Below are 18919 nucleotides of genomic sequence, written 5' to 3' on the forward strand. Positions count from 1 at the left end.
TTGCTACTGATTCAATAGAGATGATATACTGCACGATACAGAAAGTGTCTTACAGAAAAAAATTTGGAGAATTGCCAACATAAAGCTCCTATTTATGAATTTAGTGATCATTTGACACTCAACTGTTGCTTTTCAAGAGATACTTAGTATCCTCCTGATGTATTTGCTTCTCACCTGTACCAAAATGCTCATTCTTTGAGTTTAAATCTCTCTTTGAAGGAATTTGTGTTTGGAAATAGATGGAGGGATTTTCTACCCTTTTGGTTTGCCAATAAATACATGTGGTACACGTTATGAGACTGTGTTAAAGAAAGGTTGCTAAACTGATTTTTAAATTCAGAGGAAATCAGAGATGATTTTGCATCCACACTTGAAACCTTCATGGGATAGGAAATAATAACTATGTTCTGTTTATAGTGTCCTTTTCCTGAATGACATACTAACTTTAATCCTCATTTAGAACACTCACCAAGAAGTGCTGGCTTGCCTGACACTTAGCTAATTCCAGGACAATGCTGCTCTATTATCTTTCACTTCCTCCTTCCACCTGCCATGAAAAGAAATTTATTTGTGGAGTTTCTGTTTTTAGCAGGATAGACCTTATATTTAAAATTAGCTCTAAATGTTTTAATGACTATTTATCAGATGCTCATATAGAATCATGTGTCCTGGGAAGATAAGAACCAACACTAAAGCCATTCCAAATAGTAAATTATTGCTTATCTAACTTAAGAAAGTGTCAAGTTCTAATAAGTTAGTACAAAAAATATTTTTAAACAAAAAAAGTGAAGATCTGAAATGGAGATTAATTCAATTTAGATGGGATGTTAGTCTGCAATAGTTTTCCTTACATTATTGACTGTTCTTTTGAGTGTTAGAGGGGCTGCTGACTTTGCTCATTCTTAACGTAGAAGACCTATTAGCAGTGACTTACATGCAGAGATAAAATTCAAATTTAAAAGTTGCATTTATAATGAAAACTCAGCATATTCTAAGAAATATTCAAAATTCTTTATTTCAGGCCAGTATCATATTGTTACAGGCATCCATTTGTTCATCCACACACACACCCGATAGAAGTTGGCACTCCCAACCACCAACTCAAATGGTTATTACAGTACAGGCACAGAGTAGCCAAACAGCTTTACTTCCATTAAGCAAAGCTGTGATTGTGCTCTAACAGCATTTATTACCAGTGCATAGATTGTTCTTGCCTCCCAAGATCAAGCAAGAAAGCAAAATCTCCCTTAAGTGAAGGAATGCAGATGGCAGTTCTGCTACTGAAGCAGTCATTTCATCAGTAGAAGAATGTAGACATCTGGATACCTTCCTTCATTGCTTTCAGCTGTACTTACAAGTTCAGATGGGCTTGCACAGAACATGGATTAAACATTTTTGCAGGTTTCCATTATTGTTTTCATTATTAGAATCACTTTATAGAAGTTCCACATTTGAAGAACCAACAGGAATTTATTTATTTTTTTAAAGTAAAACAACAAAAAACCCCCCGAAGACTGTTGGTACTGCAGTTCCCTTGCCTAAAACCCTGCTTCATAATTACCATTTAAAATTACTTTCCTTTCTAGAAGAATCAACTGCCTTCCATGAAGAAGGCAGCACCAGAGACACTTTGTATCACTTAACCATCAATTAAAACAACTAGTGTATTTTGCTGCATTTGAAACTTCCAGTTATAGTGGTAAAGCTAACAATTAGCATATGGAATGAGTATTAGATACTAACATGTACCAAAGGCAAGTTAGTCACAAAAACCTTTACAAATATATTACAAATAATACTAGCAGCAAAGGCTGCTATCATTACACATGAAACATAACTGACTGGACGGCCATCTGGAAAACAAGCTGATAACTACAGTGTTACAAAAATAGCTGAACAAATATATGATCATAGTAACTGCATGAACAACTGCTAAAAGGAGGGAAGTAAGCATGATTCAGTTAACACACATTCCACTTATACAAGAGTGCCTCCAAGCCAAAAACATGTATTTTCAGTTTTACATGAATGATCAAGACTTTAATCTGATACACGCAACTGACTCCAGCAAGCATGTCTGAATAGTCAATGACACATTACTCCATAGATTCTCCTCTACAGCATGCAGCTCCATGGGATTGGTACAAATGTCAGTCTTTGCTTCTATGACACTGAGTAGCAGCAAGGTGCACTGCAGTTCAGAATGGAGAGAAATGGCAGAAATGCAGATACCATGTTTTCATCAGAGGTAAGTTTCAAAATATGCACATGTGTACATTTTTTTTTTTTCTAGGCACATCTTTGGTTACATTCTCAAGACAGTCTGCTTTAGGAAACAAACAATAAATAAAACAGTCATGGCCTGGTTAAAGTCCAGGCAAAAAGAAAACTTTTTGTTCAGAAACCAAGACAGTAGGAGTCCCTTTAAATTGAGGGTTTATTATATCCATAAACGATAAAATCCCAGGGCTACAGTAAGGCATGTAAATACTGAACCTGAAAGAAAACAAAAATGCGAAGGAAAATGGAGACATTAAATCATTAGCTCTTGGAACATTACTTCAGGAAGCTAGGTACATATCTTACTGCAAAGTCAAACCACCACCCCTTCCCCATGTAAGAAAATAAATTCAGAAATTCATCATGAAATAATAATCAGAATATCTAAATCAGAAGAGTAATTTTCTACTGCAAACCTGCTCATTTAATAGCACTGCACACTCAGTAGCAAAATGTCAAAATATTAAGTTACTTAGGGCAGTAACGTAGGCAACACACACACAGTATTTTTCTATTGCACACACCTGAAAAATGAAAGTTTAAAGAACATGTGGTGCTGAACGGACAGAAAAGCTGAAATGTTCCATTTTGCATATAGAGCTCCAACAGGCAGATGAAGAGATGCTAGAAATACATGCAGCAAGCAACTTTTATAAATTAAGTCAGGCACAGAACTCTTTGGCCCTCCTTAACAGGCAGCATTTTAGATTTCTCATACACATTATTATAGCTTATACAAAATTAAGTTGTGAATCATAGGAAACCTTGTCGGGGTTAAGTACACAAGTAAGGCTGTTAATCTTGACTGAGACCTATTTCAAATTTTGTTTTGGGGTTTGTTTTTTTTAATTGGGGCCTTTATTAATACCACCAATCAAGAGTTTGCCAAACATTTAACAACGTTTAACACTTTCACGACCACACACAACCGTCAGATTCCTTACCTGCTAAGTATTTAATATTATCAAGTTTGTGCGATTCCAGCATTGTTTTCAGATCTGCAACTTCTGTGTCTATTTTTCTGTCTGTTTGGGTCAGAGCTCGATCTTGTTGTGCATGCTAAAAAACAAAGCAACAGAATTATGCAATTGGAACAGTTTCTTGTTTATTTAGAAATCCAACCCATCCCTTCAAGTTCTATTTTTTGGTTCATCCAGAAGTGTATCGTTAATTTGCATGGAAAGAGAACAAGTTCCTTCCTAGCTGATTATATCCATGAAACTGAATAATTTGGTGAACTTGGGAAATTTACAGGATTACATGTTCCTTAACACATAATCTAGAAAGCAGCAGAACTGGATGCATTCACATCTCCATCTAACAGCATAAACATTAACTTCAATCTATCATTTGCCCCACTATTAAAGTCACTGCTCAAATTATAAGAGCTGTGGAGAAGTCTAAGAGCCTCTTGTGACAAAAACATACTGAAGCATAAAAATGTATGGATCATTAGAAAAACAGAGAATTGGTCTTCTGGTGTAAAAATGTGTATCTTCACCAGTTGCAGACAAATTCAGAATCTGATTATGACAGAAGACAAAACTTCTGTGAAAAAATGGGATAGAATTATTACTCAGAAAAGACTGGAAGATCAAACTTGTAGATTGAAAACAACAGCTGCTGAGTTGCTGATATTTTTAAATCAGCACCAAACACTGTGAAGCAGTCAATGATTTACTGCTAGGCATCCTCCTAGCAATAATTTCCTATATACAGAAAGAAAACAAAAGGAAGAGGAAGTGTTTGATAAAAAAGTCCTCTAAAACAAATCCAAATCAATCTAGCAATATGTTTCAGTGTCACCAAATAATTTCACAAACTAATATTAACAGTAAATTCCATCTAGAGAAAATACAATATGTATGACATTTGAAAACAAAGTGACCATTGAATAGTTTCTATATACATGCAGAAGGTCTAATAGTATAGATCAACACCTTTTTATTCAGTAGACATTCTGGTTACCTGTACAGATATGAAAAAACATAGGGAAATAAAAAAGCACAATGACATTTTGTACAATAAAGTGCCTAAAGACATTAACAACTCCAAAAAGAATACCAGGTCTGTAACACAACTATAAAGAGATTTTCTGTGTAGTAATCAGCTACTAAGTTCTTACCAATTCCACTATTTCTGTCCTCATTTCAAGTAGTTTTCTTTCGTTAAGTGAGTACTAGAGGAAAAAAAAAAGAAAGAAAAAAAAAGATTAATGTGATACTGTCATTAAACTTTTTACCCACACTTAAAAGCATATTTTTGTGTTTCCAAATTCTGTAGAACACTGCATCTGGAAAAGATTTTTGTTTGACAACACTCAGGAGACAGTATTGTATGATGACTGTTCAGCCAGCATTGCATGTGCTTACTATTTGTATTGTTCCGACCATCATTTCATGATATATTTGTTAAATACAGAACATTTGTATCTCACATTAAGCCAATCATTTGTGGAACATCAGAAGTTGTAGCTTATTTTTAACTTGTAGCTATTTGGGTTCAAGGAAAGTTAAATTCAAATTAAAGAAAGCAGATTAATCCAAATAATTCAGAAATCCAAACTGAAGAAACTGTGAGGCAGGTTACCTTCCTGACTCATAAACAGGTACAATTTACCTTGACATATATAATGGTTTCTGTCCCATTACTGGAGCAATTCAATGATTTATAGACAGCTGCTAAACCACCCGTCTACAGTGCAGAGTATTAAGGTCATCAGGCTCCCATCTCAGAATCCTCACATAGTAATAACCTCATCTGTTGAGATTCCCATGTGAAAAGTCACTTTATTTTTTCTCCACTCTGGAAGCTTATTCCACTTTAATATTAAACTCAGATTAATCTACATAAATGCCTCAGCCCTGAAAACCCGTTCTTAAAGATCTAGAGCTGTATCTGGACTTCCGACTGATCTAAAGATGAGGTTAAGAGATGACAGGCTGCTGCAAATGTAGAAAATGACATAACAAAGCCAAATGACAGAATGTCTACAATTAATGGAACAGTTACTAGATTCTGCAAAATTAAGAGAGGGATAAAGGAAGGAATCCAAACATTTTATATAAATACACATTTTTGAAAGTGGTAAGGTAGCAGAATATTTACAAAAGAATCTAACTAAAATTATGTTTGAGGCGAAATTTCACATAAGAACTGGACCTCGTATTAATAAACCTACCATTACTATGAAAATAACAATGATATTTAAAATAAACAATTTTATAAATTGCAATGTTTTGTCTGTTTTACTTTTATTAGATGCTGTTAGCCAAATACACATTTTCTGAATAATTTCATAGAATAGCAAGTTGGAAAGGATCTCAAGGATCATCTGGTCCAATCTTTCTTGCAAAAATCATGGTCTAGAAAAGATGGCCCAGCACTCCGTCCAGCTGAATCTTAGAAGCAGCTGATGTTGGAGAATCCACCACTTTCCTGGGGAGATTACTTCAATGGCTGATAGTTTTCATAGTGAAAATTTGTCCTGTGTTGGGGACCTCCCCAAATGTAACTTGTACTCACTACCCCCTTCCTATCCATGTGGCTACTTCTAAAAAGGGAGTCTGCATCTTCTTTGTAGCTACAATTTAAAAGCTGGAACAAGGTTATGAGGTCTCCCCTAAAGCTTCTTTTCTCCAGGCTGAACAATTCCAGTTCTCAGCCTTTCCTCATACAGCAGGCTTCCCAGTCCTTTGATCATCTTCATGGCCCTTCTCTGGACCCTCTCCAGCCTGTCAACATAATTTATTTTTATAGTGGGGACTAATACTGAACACAGTATTCCAGGTGTGGCCTGACAAGTGCTGACTGGGACAAGTGCTGAGTGGGACAATGACTTCTTTGTCTCTGCTGGTGATGGAACCCAGCTTTCCTTGCCACAGCAGCAGAACACTGTTCACTCATACTGAACTTGTTGTCCAAAAGGCCGCCAGGTCCCTTTTCACAGAACTGCTCCCCGGCCACGTAGATCCCAGCCTGTACTGCTCTTCTGGATTATGTTTTCCCAGGTGCAAGACCTTATACTTTTCCCTGTTGAACTTCATAAGGTTCTTGTCGGCCTACTCTTCCAGCCTATTCAGGTCTTCCTGCAGGGTGGCTCTCCCTTCCAAAGTGTCCACTTCCCCACTCAGTTTGAGATCATCTGCAGACTTCATCAGGGTACACTTAATCCCATCATACAGAACACTTATGAGGATACAAAAGAGTACTGGGCCCAACATCTGTCCCTGGGGGACACCCCTTGTGTCCAGCTGGTAGTTTCAAAAGGAGCTATTTAGCAGCACTGTCAGAGTCCAGCCTGTGAGCCAGTTCCTTGCTCACAACTGCACAGACCACTTGTCTAAACTGCAACACATCAGTTTCTCTAGGAGGAGGCTGTGGGAAACCATATGGAAAGCCTTGGAGAAATCCAGGTACACAAGTGTTCACTGCTTGCCCCAAATCAATCAAGTAGGTTACTTTATCATAGAAGGTGATCAGGTTCACCAAGCATTATTTGCACTTGGTGAATCTATGCCGGCTTCTTCCAATCACATACTTCTTTTGACTTGTGGTAGTCCCCAGGAGGATTTGTCCATTTCTTTCCCAATAAATTGCAGTAAGACTAACAGGTCTGTAATTTCCTGAATTCTCTTTTAAGCACTTGTAGATAGGGGTGACATTAGCCTTCTCCCAGTCTTCTGGGACATCCCTTAATATACACAACTTCTCAAAGATTATGGAGAGCAGCCTCACAATGACATCTTAACACTCTCGGATGGATAATATTTGGATATTCTACAAGCTTCTTTCTTGATGTTTGTGTTAGTTGAAGTTTTGCTTTGTGGCTAGAATGCTCTAGGTCAGACCCAAGGATTTTGAACTTCGGTTTAAGATAGTAAATTACCCCCTTTTTACTTCCAGGCCTCATCACATATTTGTAGTAATGCCAGCGTGTAAAAAAACAGGACAGGGAAGGCTAAACTCTGCCCTCTGAAATTCAACAGGGAGATTTCCCCTTAAGTCCTCACTTTCATTCATAGTGAAGAAAATTCTGTTTTATCAGGTACATTTTGAGATTTTTAACAGCAAGCTTAGAGACACTGTGATGCATGAACATGAGAACATATATGGAACTTTGTACTGCAGCTTGAGTTTGTGAATCACATCTGTATCACTGCAGGTATAAATCACAGCATAAATAGATGTGTATCCAGCAATGTAGGATTCTCAAAAAAATGTAAAGTGGAATGAACAAATTGAAAGATGCAGCATTTAGTGTTTGAAACATTAAAGACTGCCCACATCTGTTTTGACAAATTAATAAATTCTCCTCTGGTACTTATTACAAGCAAAACTGAAGGATAAGAACATTTTACTTAGTGCTTCAAATCAAATCAACTCAGGAAATTTCTCTTCTGAATAGTTAACTTAGTGAGAATTCACAGTAACCTTCAAGTATCCCAAGTTTTATTCTCAGAAAGCAAGACAGTAAGTCCTAAATCACATTACAATTGAAGTAAACATGATAATGATGCTCTGCCTACTATAGAAAACACTGGATTACCTCTCTCCCTCAACTCAGCCTATAGGCTACAACCTGCTCCCCATTCACATCTGCCTTTTTCTTTTTCTGTTCATGCCTGGCAGAGCTGGCAATTAAAGAGGAGAGTGGAGGGAAGGAAAAAAGAACAGAGCAGTTTTAATGGAAAGTAGGAAATTATAGTTGCACAACAGAAAAAAAAAGAGTTGGTCAACTTGTTTTAAAAGAAAGTTGACATGCACAGTTTGCTTTTCCTGGGAGGCAGTCAAAGTAATGTACTGTTCTGCACAGTCCAGGTTCCAGGATCCTACATAAACGTACAAGAAAACACTAGTGCCTAATTTATCACTGGTGAAGTGGTTTTATATAGGTTTTGTAAGCTCGAAGTATTGCCAAGCTTATGATCATCACAGTTAATACATGTCATATGATGCTTTTTAAAACATTAGCATGAAGTATTAACCTTTAAACAAGAATTCTACCCACTCAAATTGTACTTTATTCAAGCATCTACCAACATCACTTAGTCATTATACTAACTCACTGACACAGCTGTTACCTAGACTATTAATTGTGAAAAACTTCAAGGGGCACACCCAGAAGATAAGTGGTATCTACTTGAACAGTTCTTACTGCCTAGATCTCAGATAAATATTACATTTTCATGACACATCTGTGAAAAAGAATGGAATAAGAAATAATATTAATAGAAATGTCATTTAAAAGTTACTTCAATTTAGAAGAAGCAATTTTTTTGAGATTCTGAGTTATTAAAAAAATAATCTATGGGAACAGAACTCTATTTGTTAATCTTCTAATTCTTAATCTACATTATTCCAATTTAAAATTACATCAGTTCAGTTCTACCAGATATTTCAAAGCTCAAAATAATCTGAACCAGTATCTATATTACAACCAAACATGGCACCTTGTACTATACTAGCATAAGGATTAGTTACTTGGATTAACACCATCTTGAAACTGCACGATGCTACAGATTAGTATGAAAACACACTTTGGTTAGATGCTTTTACCCAAATTTGGAGATTACTCAGTGTTGAGATGTTTGCAGAAAAAAAGTAACCAAAACTTACCAATTCTTTTACTCTGCTTTTCTCTAGGTTTAGGTTTAACTTGTTATCGGCACGAACTTTGTTAATTTCATCCTAATGGGAAAAAATTGAGAAAGAAGGAGGCAAGATTTTCTATTTAAATCACAAGCAGAAAAAAACCCAGACAAATATATTGTGCCTTTCTTCAGACATCTCAGGAATCGTGCTTCTCTCCAATTCATATACACAACCTTCATAGGTATTCCTATTCTTCCCCTGGGAAATACTCATGTTCTACAGTATGAACTGGATCTCAGAATCAAAAACTAACAATTACTTTCAAAACCAGAACACAGAGACCAGCACTTAATTGAGATCACATCCTTCTACAAATGCTAGGAATGTTTCATATATCCCACAACTCACTCGGATTTCAAGAAATCCATGCCATACAGGCACACCTGTAACTTGGAATTCCTCCATGAAGCAACCTTGATGCTCAAAATAACTTTAAAATCAGTTTCTAACCTTCTAACAGAAAAAATAAGCTGTTTCTAAAGACTACATGTATGGTTTTCAGAAATCAGGACATGTTTATTTTATTTTAAACCATTAACTTAAAAACAAAACAAAACAAACACCTATAAATTGCACACTTGCATTTTACTTCATCTGTAGCAGTGATTCCTGCTTTTTTTTACTGCAACCTCCTGGCAGCAATTCCAGACAGCTGACAGTTTCTCATGAGAGGCAAACTGCTGATGAGATGAATGTGTGGGAGAAGCAAAGAGACAGCTGATGTTCTGGGAGATTATTAAAACCAAGTAAGCCTCTCTCTAATAGGCCAATGACAATCAGTCAAGGGTTCATTAAGTTACTATGAACAATAATTAGACTCAATTTCTATTTTGTATTATAACTGCATTTAATTAATTTATAGTTAGATGCCATCGCAACACAATACATTCCAGTTTAACGAATCAAAAATTAGAAATATTTTTTTCTTCAACTTTTACAACATTGTCTTTTAGAGGAACAAATATAAGCAAATATAGAATAACTTGACCTTATGAGAATTACATGTACAGTTAAAAGTAAAATTTAAAGACATCTAGCTTTTAAGAAAAGACTACTTGGAACCCTGATGCTCTAACTCATTTAAATGCAACTAAAACCATAAAATAAGTAACATTCAGCATCTAATTTTTGAATTGTACTTAAAATTGGTATTTGGAAACCCTAGATGCATTAAGCACTTCATAACACTGTACAAATTACACAGGATTAGCCTTGAGAAATTTATATTCTCCTTTCAGAGATGACAGTGCAAAAAGAAATGGGAGAGAATAAGAAAGAAATGGCAAGGAAGCACTAGGCTGAGTTTGACCACATTGTCAACTGGCTCAACAAGTCCAATAGTCTGACATTTTCATGGACAAATCCTAGGGAAGGAAGAGTGCTCCATCTTTCAAACTAAGGACAATATGGCAGGAAACAGCAGTTCTCAAGTCAGATGTCCATACTTCCTAAAAACTGTTAATGCTTCCCAGTTCCCAGTCTTAATCACTCTTGCAAGGATTTTTGTTTCTGTGTAAAGGCTGCTTTTGACAACACATCCATTGAAATACAAGATTTTAAAATTATCTTGTTTTGGATGGTAGAAGGGTACTTGGAGCATTATTCAAGACAGACAAACCATAAAGAACAGAAACACAGCACTGATGCTTAAACCTGGTAAGAATAAGAATCTGTATGGTAATTAACTGAGTAAGTTCTCTACAGGGAGTCTGTCTTCTTGCAATGGTCATTTGCTTTCAAACAAGTGGAAACAAACATAATGGTCCCAAACTTAGTGGCCTAAAGAAGCCATTTAAAAGGTATTTTAAATTCTGGACAGTTAACAGAGAAGTCTTCACAGAAAAAACCCCAAAACATAACACAAAACAAATCAAAATCCAAGCCAATTAGTAAGTGCTGCAATTCATCTTTACATCCAACAGGCAGGCTTAAACACAGAACTTCACTCAGCCTTAACCATGACATGGCAGCTGCTTTCTGAATCTGAATTAAGTACATATAAGTTAAATTTTTTTTCACCCCTTGTACCATTCACAGTTCTCTGTCACCATAAATGAAATATGCATGAAATTGTCACAGCCCACAGTGTACCATCAACTTCAATTTCAGTATCCTATATATCACAACAATTAAACACAGCTTTTAAAGTAAAATCTTGACAGCAATATTTTTTAAAGCAAACTAGACAGGTGTTAATTCTTAATTATATTGGTATGGTATCTTACCATGACTTGCTTCTTTATCTGCTGGAGTTCAAGTTTTATTTTCTGGGAGAGTAAAAAAAAATATTGCATACTTTAATATTGTATATAAAATGACATAATCTAGAAATACTAACTGCATGATCAGTAACCATGACATGTGAAAAGGAAGACAAACTGAGCATGATTTAACTCTATGCCCTCAGTACTGTGCATTTCCAAAGAATAGCACAAGACAGAAGCTACCAATGTCCCACAGCAGTAAAGGTGGCCAAATGCACATGATGGTATTAACAACAGTAAAACCAGCAGGTGAACCCACACTGAAGTGCTGTGTCCAGCTTTAGACTCCCTGGTAAACAACAGTTGTTGACATACTGGAGCAAGTCTAGTGGAGGGCCATGAAGATGATAAAGGGCTGGAGCACATTATGTGGGGTGGAGGGTGAGGAGGAGAGGTGTGTTTGCTCAGCTTTGAGAAGACTAAATGACAATCATAGTGGAGCCTGCAACTACCTAATGTTCTCTAGAAGTCCTTCTTTCTAACCCAAACTATTTATTTTATTACTTTATCTCTTTCAAAAGATCCATGAAATAGGTACAGCTGTAGCATCTCCTATTAACTCTCACTGGAGATCATACAGCTCAATCCCCTGCTCAAAGCACGGGCAACTAGAGCAGGGTGGTCAGGGTCATGTTCAGTTATCTCCAGGATAGGTACTCTACAACCTCTTTGGGTATCCTATTCCAATATTTGACCACCTTTACGGTAAAAAGGGTTTACTTATGTTTAAATAGAATTTCTCACATTTTGATCTGTGCCAATTACCTACTGCTCTGTCACTGGACAACACTGGAAAGAGCCTTGCCTGTTTTCTTTATACCCTTCCTTCAAATATTTGAATACATTTATGAGATCCTCTCTTGGGTCTTCTCCAGGCTAGAAAGTCCCAGCTCTCACCAACTTCCCTTGTATGTCAGACGCTCCAGTACTTTACTGATCTTTCTGGCTGTCTGTTTGGACTCTGTTCAGCATGTTCATGTCTCCCTTGGAGTGGAAAGCCCAGAATTTGACCCAGCACCCCAGATGAAGTCCCACAAGTGCCAGACAGAGGGAAGGATCATCTCCCTTGACTCACTGGCAGCTCTCCTAACACAGCCCAGGAGGTTCTTGACTGCCTCTGCCTCTGGGGCTCATCACTGGCTCATGGTCAACTTGGTGTCCACCAAGACTGTGAAACCTTCTGCAAGGTTCCTTTCCAGATGTCCCAGCGCATGGGGTAACTCCTCCTCAAGGGCAGGACTTGTACTTCATAACATTCCTGTCAGCCCATTTCCCCAGGTTGTTGGTGTCCCTCTGAACAGCAGCACAACTGCCTGGTGTATGAGCCACTGGTCCCAGCTTTGTATTATCTGCAGACTTGCTAAGGATGCACTCTGCCCCAACAATACAGTCATTAATGAAGGTGTTAAACCATACCAGCCCCAGAGCAAACACCTTAGGTACAAGATGCTTTTTTGCATCATTAGAAAAAATAAGCAAGTGCTAGAACAGCATTTTCCAAGATAGTGATTTTTACCTCATTTTCTGAACGAAGCGCTGAAAATTCACTTTTTTCCAAAATAATCATGTCCTTTTTCACACCACCAATATGGGACATTACTTGCTGAAGTGCAATTTCCTTTAAAAAAGGGAAGAAAAACCTCAGAACATGTCATAACTATAATGCTTTTTCTCATCTGTGCCTACAAATGATAGAATATTTTGGTACCCTGAAATTTTTAATTTGGCAATTCCACATTGATTAGCTGAGTTTCAAAAAGCATGAGAGATTAAGTGAGAAAAAAAAAAAAAAGAGCAAGTTAGGCATCAATGTTTGTAAGATTTGACAAAATTAGCAGTAGTAACACAGATCAGAATAATTCAATTAAATGCCTAGAAAACAGTTTCTTTCAAGTCTTCAAATTCTTATGCTAGCAAAAGCATTGGGGAGAGATGAGGTGTCTCCCAGCTAAATGAGGAAAGCAGGCTTTCAGACCAAAACCTTTCAAGTGCATTCATAGTCTTTTCTAATTGCCTCCTTTTTTACCTCCCCCTGCAAGGGGTGGCTCACCTTATAGCACCTTTCCAGTGCCTGAAGGGGCTATAGGAAAGCTGGGTGGGGACTTTTTACAAGGGCTTATAGTGAAAGGACAACAGGTAATAGATCAAAACTGAAAGAGGAGAGATCTAGGTTAGACATTAGAAGGAAATTCCTTAGTGTGAGGGTGGTGAGACACTGGCCCAGGTTACCCAGGGAAGTTGTGGATGCCCCAGCCCTGGAAGTGTTCAAGGCCCGGATGGATGGGGCTTTAAGCAACCTGATCTAGTGGGAGGCTGGAACTAGATGATCTTTAAGGTCCGTTCCAACTCAAACCATTCTATGATTATAAATGCTCTTTTCAGTTTGCTATACTCAGCTGACAGAAGACAAAGAATCCCCTACAACTTTAAAGGATGGAGAAGCCTGTAGACGTTGTTCTAGATCCTACACTACCCATACATACTAAGAGGGACTGCCTTCTCTTCTCTGAAGATTACCCTTCTAGCAAGTAGTCTGTTGCTTTTGATTCTGGACTAAGAACCCTACAAATCTAACTTCACTTTTGTCAGGAAATGCTATTCTAACTTGCAGCACTATACTTCTTAGTAGCATCCGGAGATGCCTCACCACAAGACTGAAGGAGAAAAAAAAAAAAAAGAGGTCAGTGTACTGGACACATTACAAAAAGTCTACAGAATAAATACTGCCATGGACACCTCTTGTCTTACTCCTTGATGTCTTCAGCTTGCTTTTGTTCCTTCCCCTCTTCAGTGAGCTCAGAAAACATTCTCTTTTTCCATAAGCACTTGTGCATTCAAAGACTACAAGGAAGTACAGGTTTATCATGTTGCCCAGAGTTCATGGCTTATACACCACCTGAGCTGCTTCTACCTTAGCACACCATACAAACCTACACATTTGAATCTTAAAGGCAGAAAGTCACCTGAGTGTCAAATCTAACAGTCTCAGAAAACATCTGCCATCAGTAGAACACTTAATTCAGCACCAAATAACGGAAAATGTGCTTACTTTCATTCAAAAGAGCTGGACTGAATGTTGAGATTGCTTATTGCAGTGTGCTTACTGTAAAATACAAACAACCATGGGAGAAAGGGTCTCTTTAACATTACATTCCCTGATTGACTGTGGAACAAATTCAGGACAGGAGGAAGCACACCCACATCTGAAGGCTAGGAAGGATGGGCCGAAATCTCCCCAAGATAGAAGATGGTGCAAAGTCCAAAGTCACTTCTTAATGAGATGCCCTACTGCCAAGACTATTACACTACAAAGGCAGCAGCTGCTGTTATCTCATGTTTTAGGATAGCAGCCTAGTTACTATGAAATAAGATAGAGCTTGTGTTGAGAAAGTGACTTGGGGCTGTGAACCCCAGCCTCACAGAGCAGTCCAAGAGGTTGTACTTCAGCTATGCTTCTTGTGAGCATTGTCTATTTGACTAGCTTACATGTCAGGGAATTCCAGCACACCAGACACAATTATTCATTAAAATAATAATTCTCTCACAAGTCAAAGCTAACAATTCAGTTCAGTTGTATGGAATCTCCTGGAAGCCAAGAAGGATCTATGCACATACTCAACATTATCAGTCTATTTCCAAGCAAGTTTTCTTCACTTCCTCCCACCGAGATGTGAAAGTTGGGTAGGTTTAGAGGCTACCATAAACAATGTATTCATCAGAGGAAAAGGAGAAAGATTTCAATATCAGCCTCCAAACTATACATGTTTCTATATCTTAACAGTGTAAATAACTACACCAATCATGCCCTAAAAAAAAATAATTTAAAAAAAGAAATTAAGCTTAATTTTAATACAACATAAATGTCATTGTGACAGAGAGATAAACAGGTACCACACAACAAGGTGGTAAATAGCTGAGGGAATATGTACTTCCTTGTTACAACTCTACAACAGGATATATGTAGGAGCTGTAACTATTCAAATCTACACACTGAATATCCCCTATGTCTGTCTAAAAGCCTTCTCAGTAATTCTATTTCATGCTACAATAAAGTTGAAAATAAAAGACTGCCTGTGGTTTGCTCTCAGTACCTAAACCTCAAGATCCAACACAATACTTGGGCAAGAATTTGATAAACTCAAGACAAAATTCACTAGCCAATATATACACAGGGATGTTTGTTCTTCACCTTCAAACTTTCAAAATACAGTGTCTAACAGTAATAAATAGCAACATATATTTAATTAGCAGGCATATCAGGTGCTGATTTGCTTTAACCCCAACATTGTCTCTGATCTAACCTGCTGTACTTTGGTGACCATGTCCTTGTAAATCATATCCAGGTTGGTGTCCATAATTTTCACTAATGCAGATACAATGACCTCCGACTGCTGAGTAGTGAACCCTAAGCAAAAAGAAATGCAACAACATTCAGAGAGAGACCTAAATATAGACATTTTACAGAAATGCCACTGTCTAATACTCAGCAACAAGTTAAAATGAATTTCAGTTATGAAAAATAATAAAACATATTTCTCTTGGTCCAGTACTAATGAATAACACAACCAGTCAGTAAATCCAAGTTCTCCCACCACAAAATTGTATCTGTGACACAGAATAGCTGCTTCTGCAGTACAGCACTATTACAATATCAGCAGAATAAAAGCTGGACATTTTCTAGGAGTATTATGGAATGTCACCTCTTCTCTCAATGTGGTTATTTCTATGAGCAAGAATTCTGTCCCTTTAAAAGCAGATATTTACTTCTAATATACTATAAATCTTCAGTACAACTGGAGGCTTGCAAAACTAAACAACTGAAAAGAGCTAACTGTTCTAATTTTAGACCTACCAGCCTTCCAGTCCCCATTAGAAACCTTCTAAACTGGATATATTGGAAACTATTGTAACACATTGTTCCTACAAATACTCTCAACTTCTCCACTTTCAAAACATATGAGTATAAAGGTCATGAACATGATTTAATCACTATGAGAACACTTGCAAAAACATGATATTTTCAAACTAATTCGTAATTAAGCACCAGGAAGCACATATAGGGTGTGAAAGCAAATTGCTTTCAATGGCTGAGTGGAGTTTTCCACCACCAAAAGGAAGAGATTCCCCTCCTCTCTTTCCTTATCCCTCCTCCTGACACTTTGTATGTGGTTCTGGTGCTCATCAGCTGCTCTGTGATCTCATTAAACTAGTCTCTCAGGATACCAAACCAGCAAAAGAGCTGGAGAGTTCTCTGATACTTAAGTTGGCACATGGGAAGAGATGAAACCTCATGGCAGGAGAAAGAGACCGGAACCTCTCCTTTTCCAGGACAGAGAAAAGTTAAAAGTAAATTCAGCTGCACTGGACTTCACCTTAAGGTACTCTCCCCACCTGAGCAACATTAGCAAGAATCTGAAAGAATCTATCTTTTAGCATAAAAGCAACCATATTTATAAAGTATTGTACATTCTATCCTAAAAGCTTCATTTTTGCTGGTATTCAATCCTATTATAATACATTGTTGCATATTCAAGGTGATACGTAGTAAACACGTAGGAATCCAATGAATACATTTTAAACCACTATCTTGAAAACCTCTGCTTTTTACTCTGAATTTTTAAAAATTAATTTTTCTTTAGCGTTTTTCATTACCAGTGGGATAATTCCACTCAAAATTACAGAAGGTCACTGTTTCCTTTTCAAAGTGGAAAAGACCTACATGTTCTTACCCAGGATAAATTAAAACAAAAGAAAAAGCATAAAATTGAAGCTGTAACATCACCTGGCAACGAAAAGTAATAAACTTTGTAAACTAAGGAACCACTCATGAAATGACATTAAAAATAGCTACCCATTTCTAATAAATTACCATTTTCTTCCAAGAGGCATACCAGCGCATGAGTGTCAAAAAAAAGCCTCCTATTTCCCAATAAGGAAATATTCCCTTTGCTTTGTAGAAGTGATGAAGCAGAGATGCTTATATCTGGGGGAAAAAAAAAAAATATTAAAAAATGACATAAGCTATTTTTAAGAAAGAATGTTCAACCAACATGTTTGCTTTCCAAGAGTTTCCTCGCTAGTGCAAATATTTTTCATGTGTGACAAAACACTAGACTGTGCGCTGAGGTTATCACAGCTTGCTTGAAACTGGAAAAGGAATCTGACCAACAGGCTCTATGCGCAAGAGCTTGAAAATAGAATATGTTACTGCTGCACTTCAGAGATGCTCCCCAGGAAGACCATGTCCTCGAAGAACCACACCAAGTGCCAGGGCCTCAAAATGACCCCGTTGCTGTTATCAGTGGAAGCGGTGAGGACTGACTCCACACTCTTCCCACGCCTTCTCAAAGAAGCGAGCCCTCCCCCGGCTGCCCTTTTAGGTAAAAAGTAATCCCCCCCCCCCCCCCAGTTCGCCATTTCCTGTTGGTACAGAAAATCGCCCCAACGCTGAAGGCAAATCTGAGACAGCGTGGTTTCCAGCTGGCCATCTGCAGAGTCTAGATGACAGAACGCACACGAGGCCGACCATGAGGCCAGCTGCCAAAAGGCAGAACTCTCCTGTCTCCAGAGACACTGCAGTTCAAAACATGTGGACAGAAGCCACGGCTCAGCCTCAGCTGCCTTACAGATGGATAAAAGATAACTAGTCTTCGGGGGAGAAAGGCACAGCCCCAGCCGCCATCCCTCCGGCCAGCTCCCGAGCCCCTGCTGGCGCCGGGGTGCCCCGGGGACGCGCAGGCCAGGCGAGGTGACGGGGAAAGGGCTGCCCCCCGCCCGGCTCTCACCGCGCTGCCCGCCGCGCTGCCGGCGCCTCTCCCTGCCGCTCCCGCCCCCGCCGCCAACCGCCGTAACGGCCGTAACGGCCGCCCCGGGGCCCGCCGGGCGCTGCCAGTCGCCGAGGCAGCGGCGCGCGGGGCGGGGGGGGCGCGCGGCCGTCACGGGCGGCGGCGGCGGGCGGGAGGGCGCCGTCCGCACCGCACTGCCGCAGCAGCAGCAGCAGCGCCCGCCTCCCGCCGCTCACAGCCGTGGCCGCGGCCGCCTGGCCCCGGGCCATGGCCGCGCCACCCGGTCCCGACGACGCGAAGGAAGGTCGGGGGGGGGGGGGGAAGAGGGACCCCGCCGCCGCCGCCGCTACGGGAATGCCATGGTGAGCGGGCCCCGCCCCGGCGCCTCCCTTCCGCTGCGGGCCGGGGCCGGCTTCCGCCTCCGGCACGGGGCCGCGCGGCGCGGCGGTGACGCGGCGGCGGTTGGCTTTGTGGCACGCGCGGCGGCCGCGGCGGGAAGAGCGGCGCGGGCGGGCGGGTCTGCTCCGGGACCTCCCGGTGCCTCCCGCTGCCTCCCGGGGGGCCGCGGCGGTATTGGCAGCCCCTGGCTTGCGTGGAGCGCGGCACGGGCGTTCCGGAGCGCCAGGGGTTAGCCGCTCGCTGGACAGGCACTGCCGTTTTCGCCCCGTGTTGAAATGAGAGAAAGAGGAGGTGTGTTTGGGGTGTTGAGGGTGGTGCCGGTGCTGCGGGACGGGCACGGTCCGGTGCTGGCCTCCGGCGCCTTCCTGAGCAACACCTGTATTGGTTCTGGACGACAAGAGGCGCTGAGCAGAGAAAACGGCGTTTCAGGCAAACTTGGTCAATTCTGTGAGGATCACAAAGTTATTAACCAGGTAATTTGCAGTATTAGGGAACTCGGTGGGTCCGAGAGTCTGGAGTCTTCATCATTAAACAATT

The 18919-nt window shown here is 39.6% G+C and overlaps 1 protein-coding gene across 1 annotated transcript; it reads right to left on the minus strand.

The window, feature by feature from the left end:
• Window positions 1-989: 989 nt before the first annotated feature.
• MCUR1 (mitochondrial calcium uniporter regulator 1) lies at window positions 990-18373 on the minus strand. Its single transcript, XM_051610344.1, is given in 10 exon segments — window positions 990-2496; window positions 3225-3339; window positions 4406-4459; window positions 8899-8970; window positions 11160-11201; window positions 12715-12816; window positions 15500-15603; window positions 17068-17181; window positions 17984-18122; window positions 18124-18373. Coding segments are annotated over 10 exon segments (927 nt in total). The 5' UTR covers window positions 18253-18373; the 3' UTR covers window positions 990-2440.
• Between the last annotated feature and the right edge of the window lie 546 nt (window positions 18374-18919).

This window comes from Apus apus, chromosome 2 (genome assembly GCF_020740795.1).
Source record: "Apus apus isolate bApuApu2 chromosome 2, bApuApu2.pri.cur, whole genome shotgun sequence".
NCBI lineage: Eukaryota > Metazoa > Chordata > Aves > Apodiformes > Apodidae > Apus > Apus apus.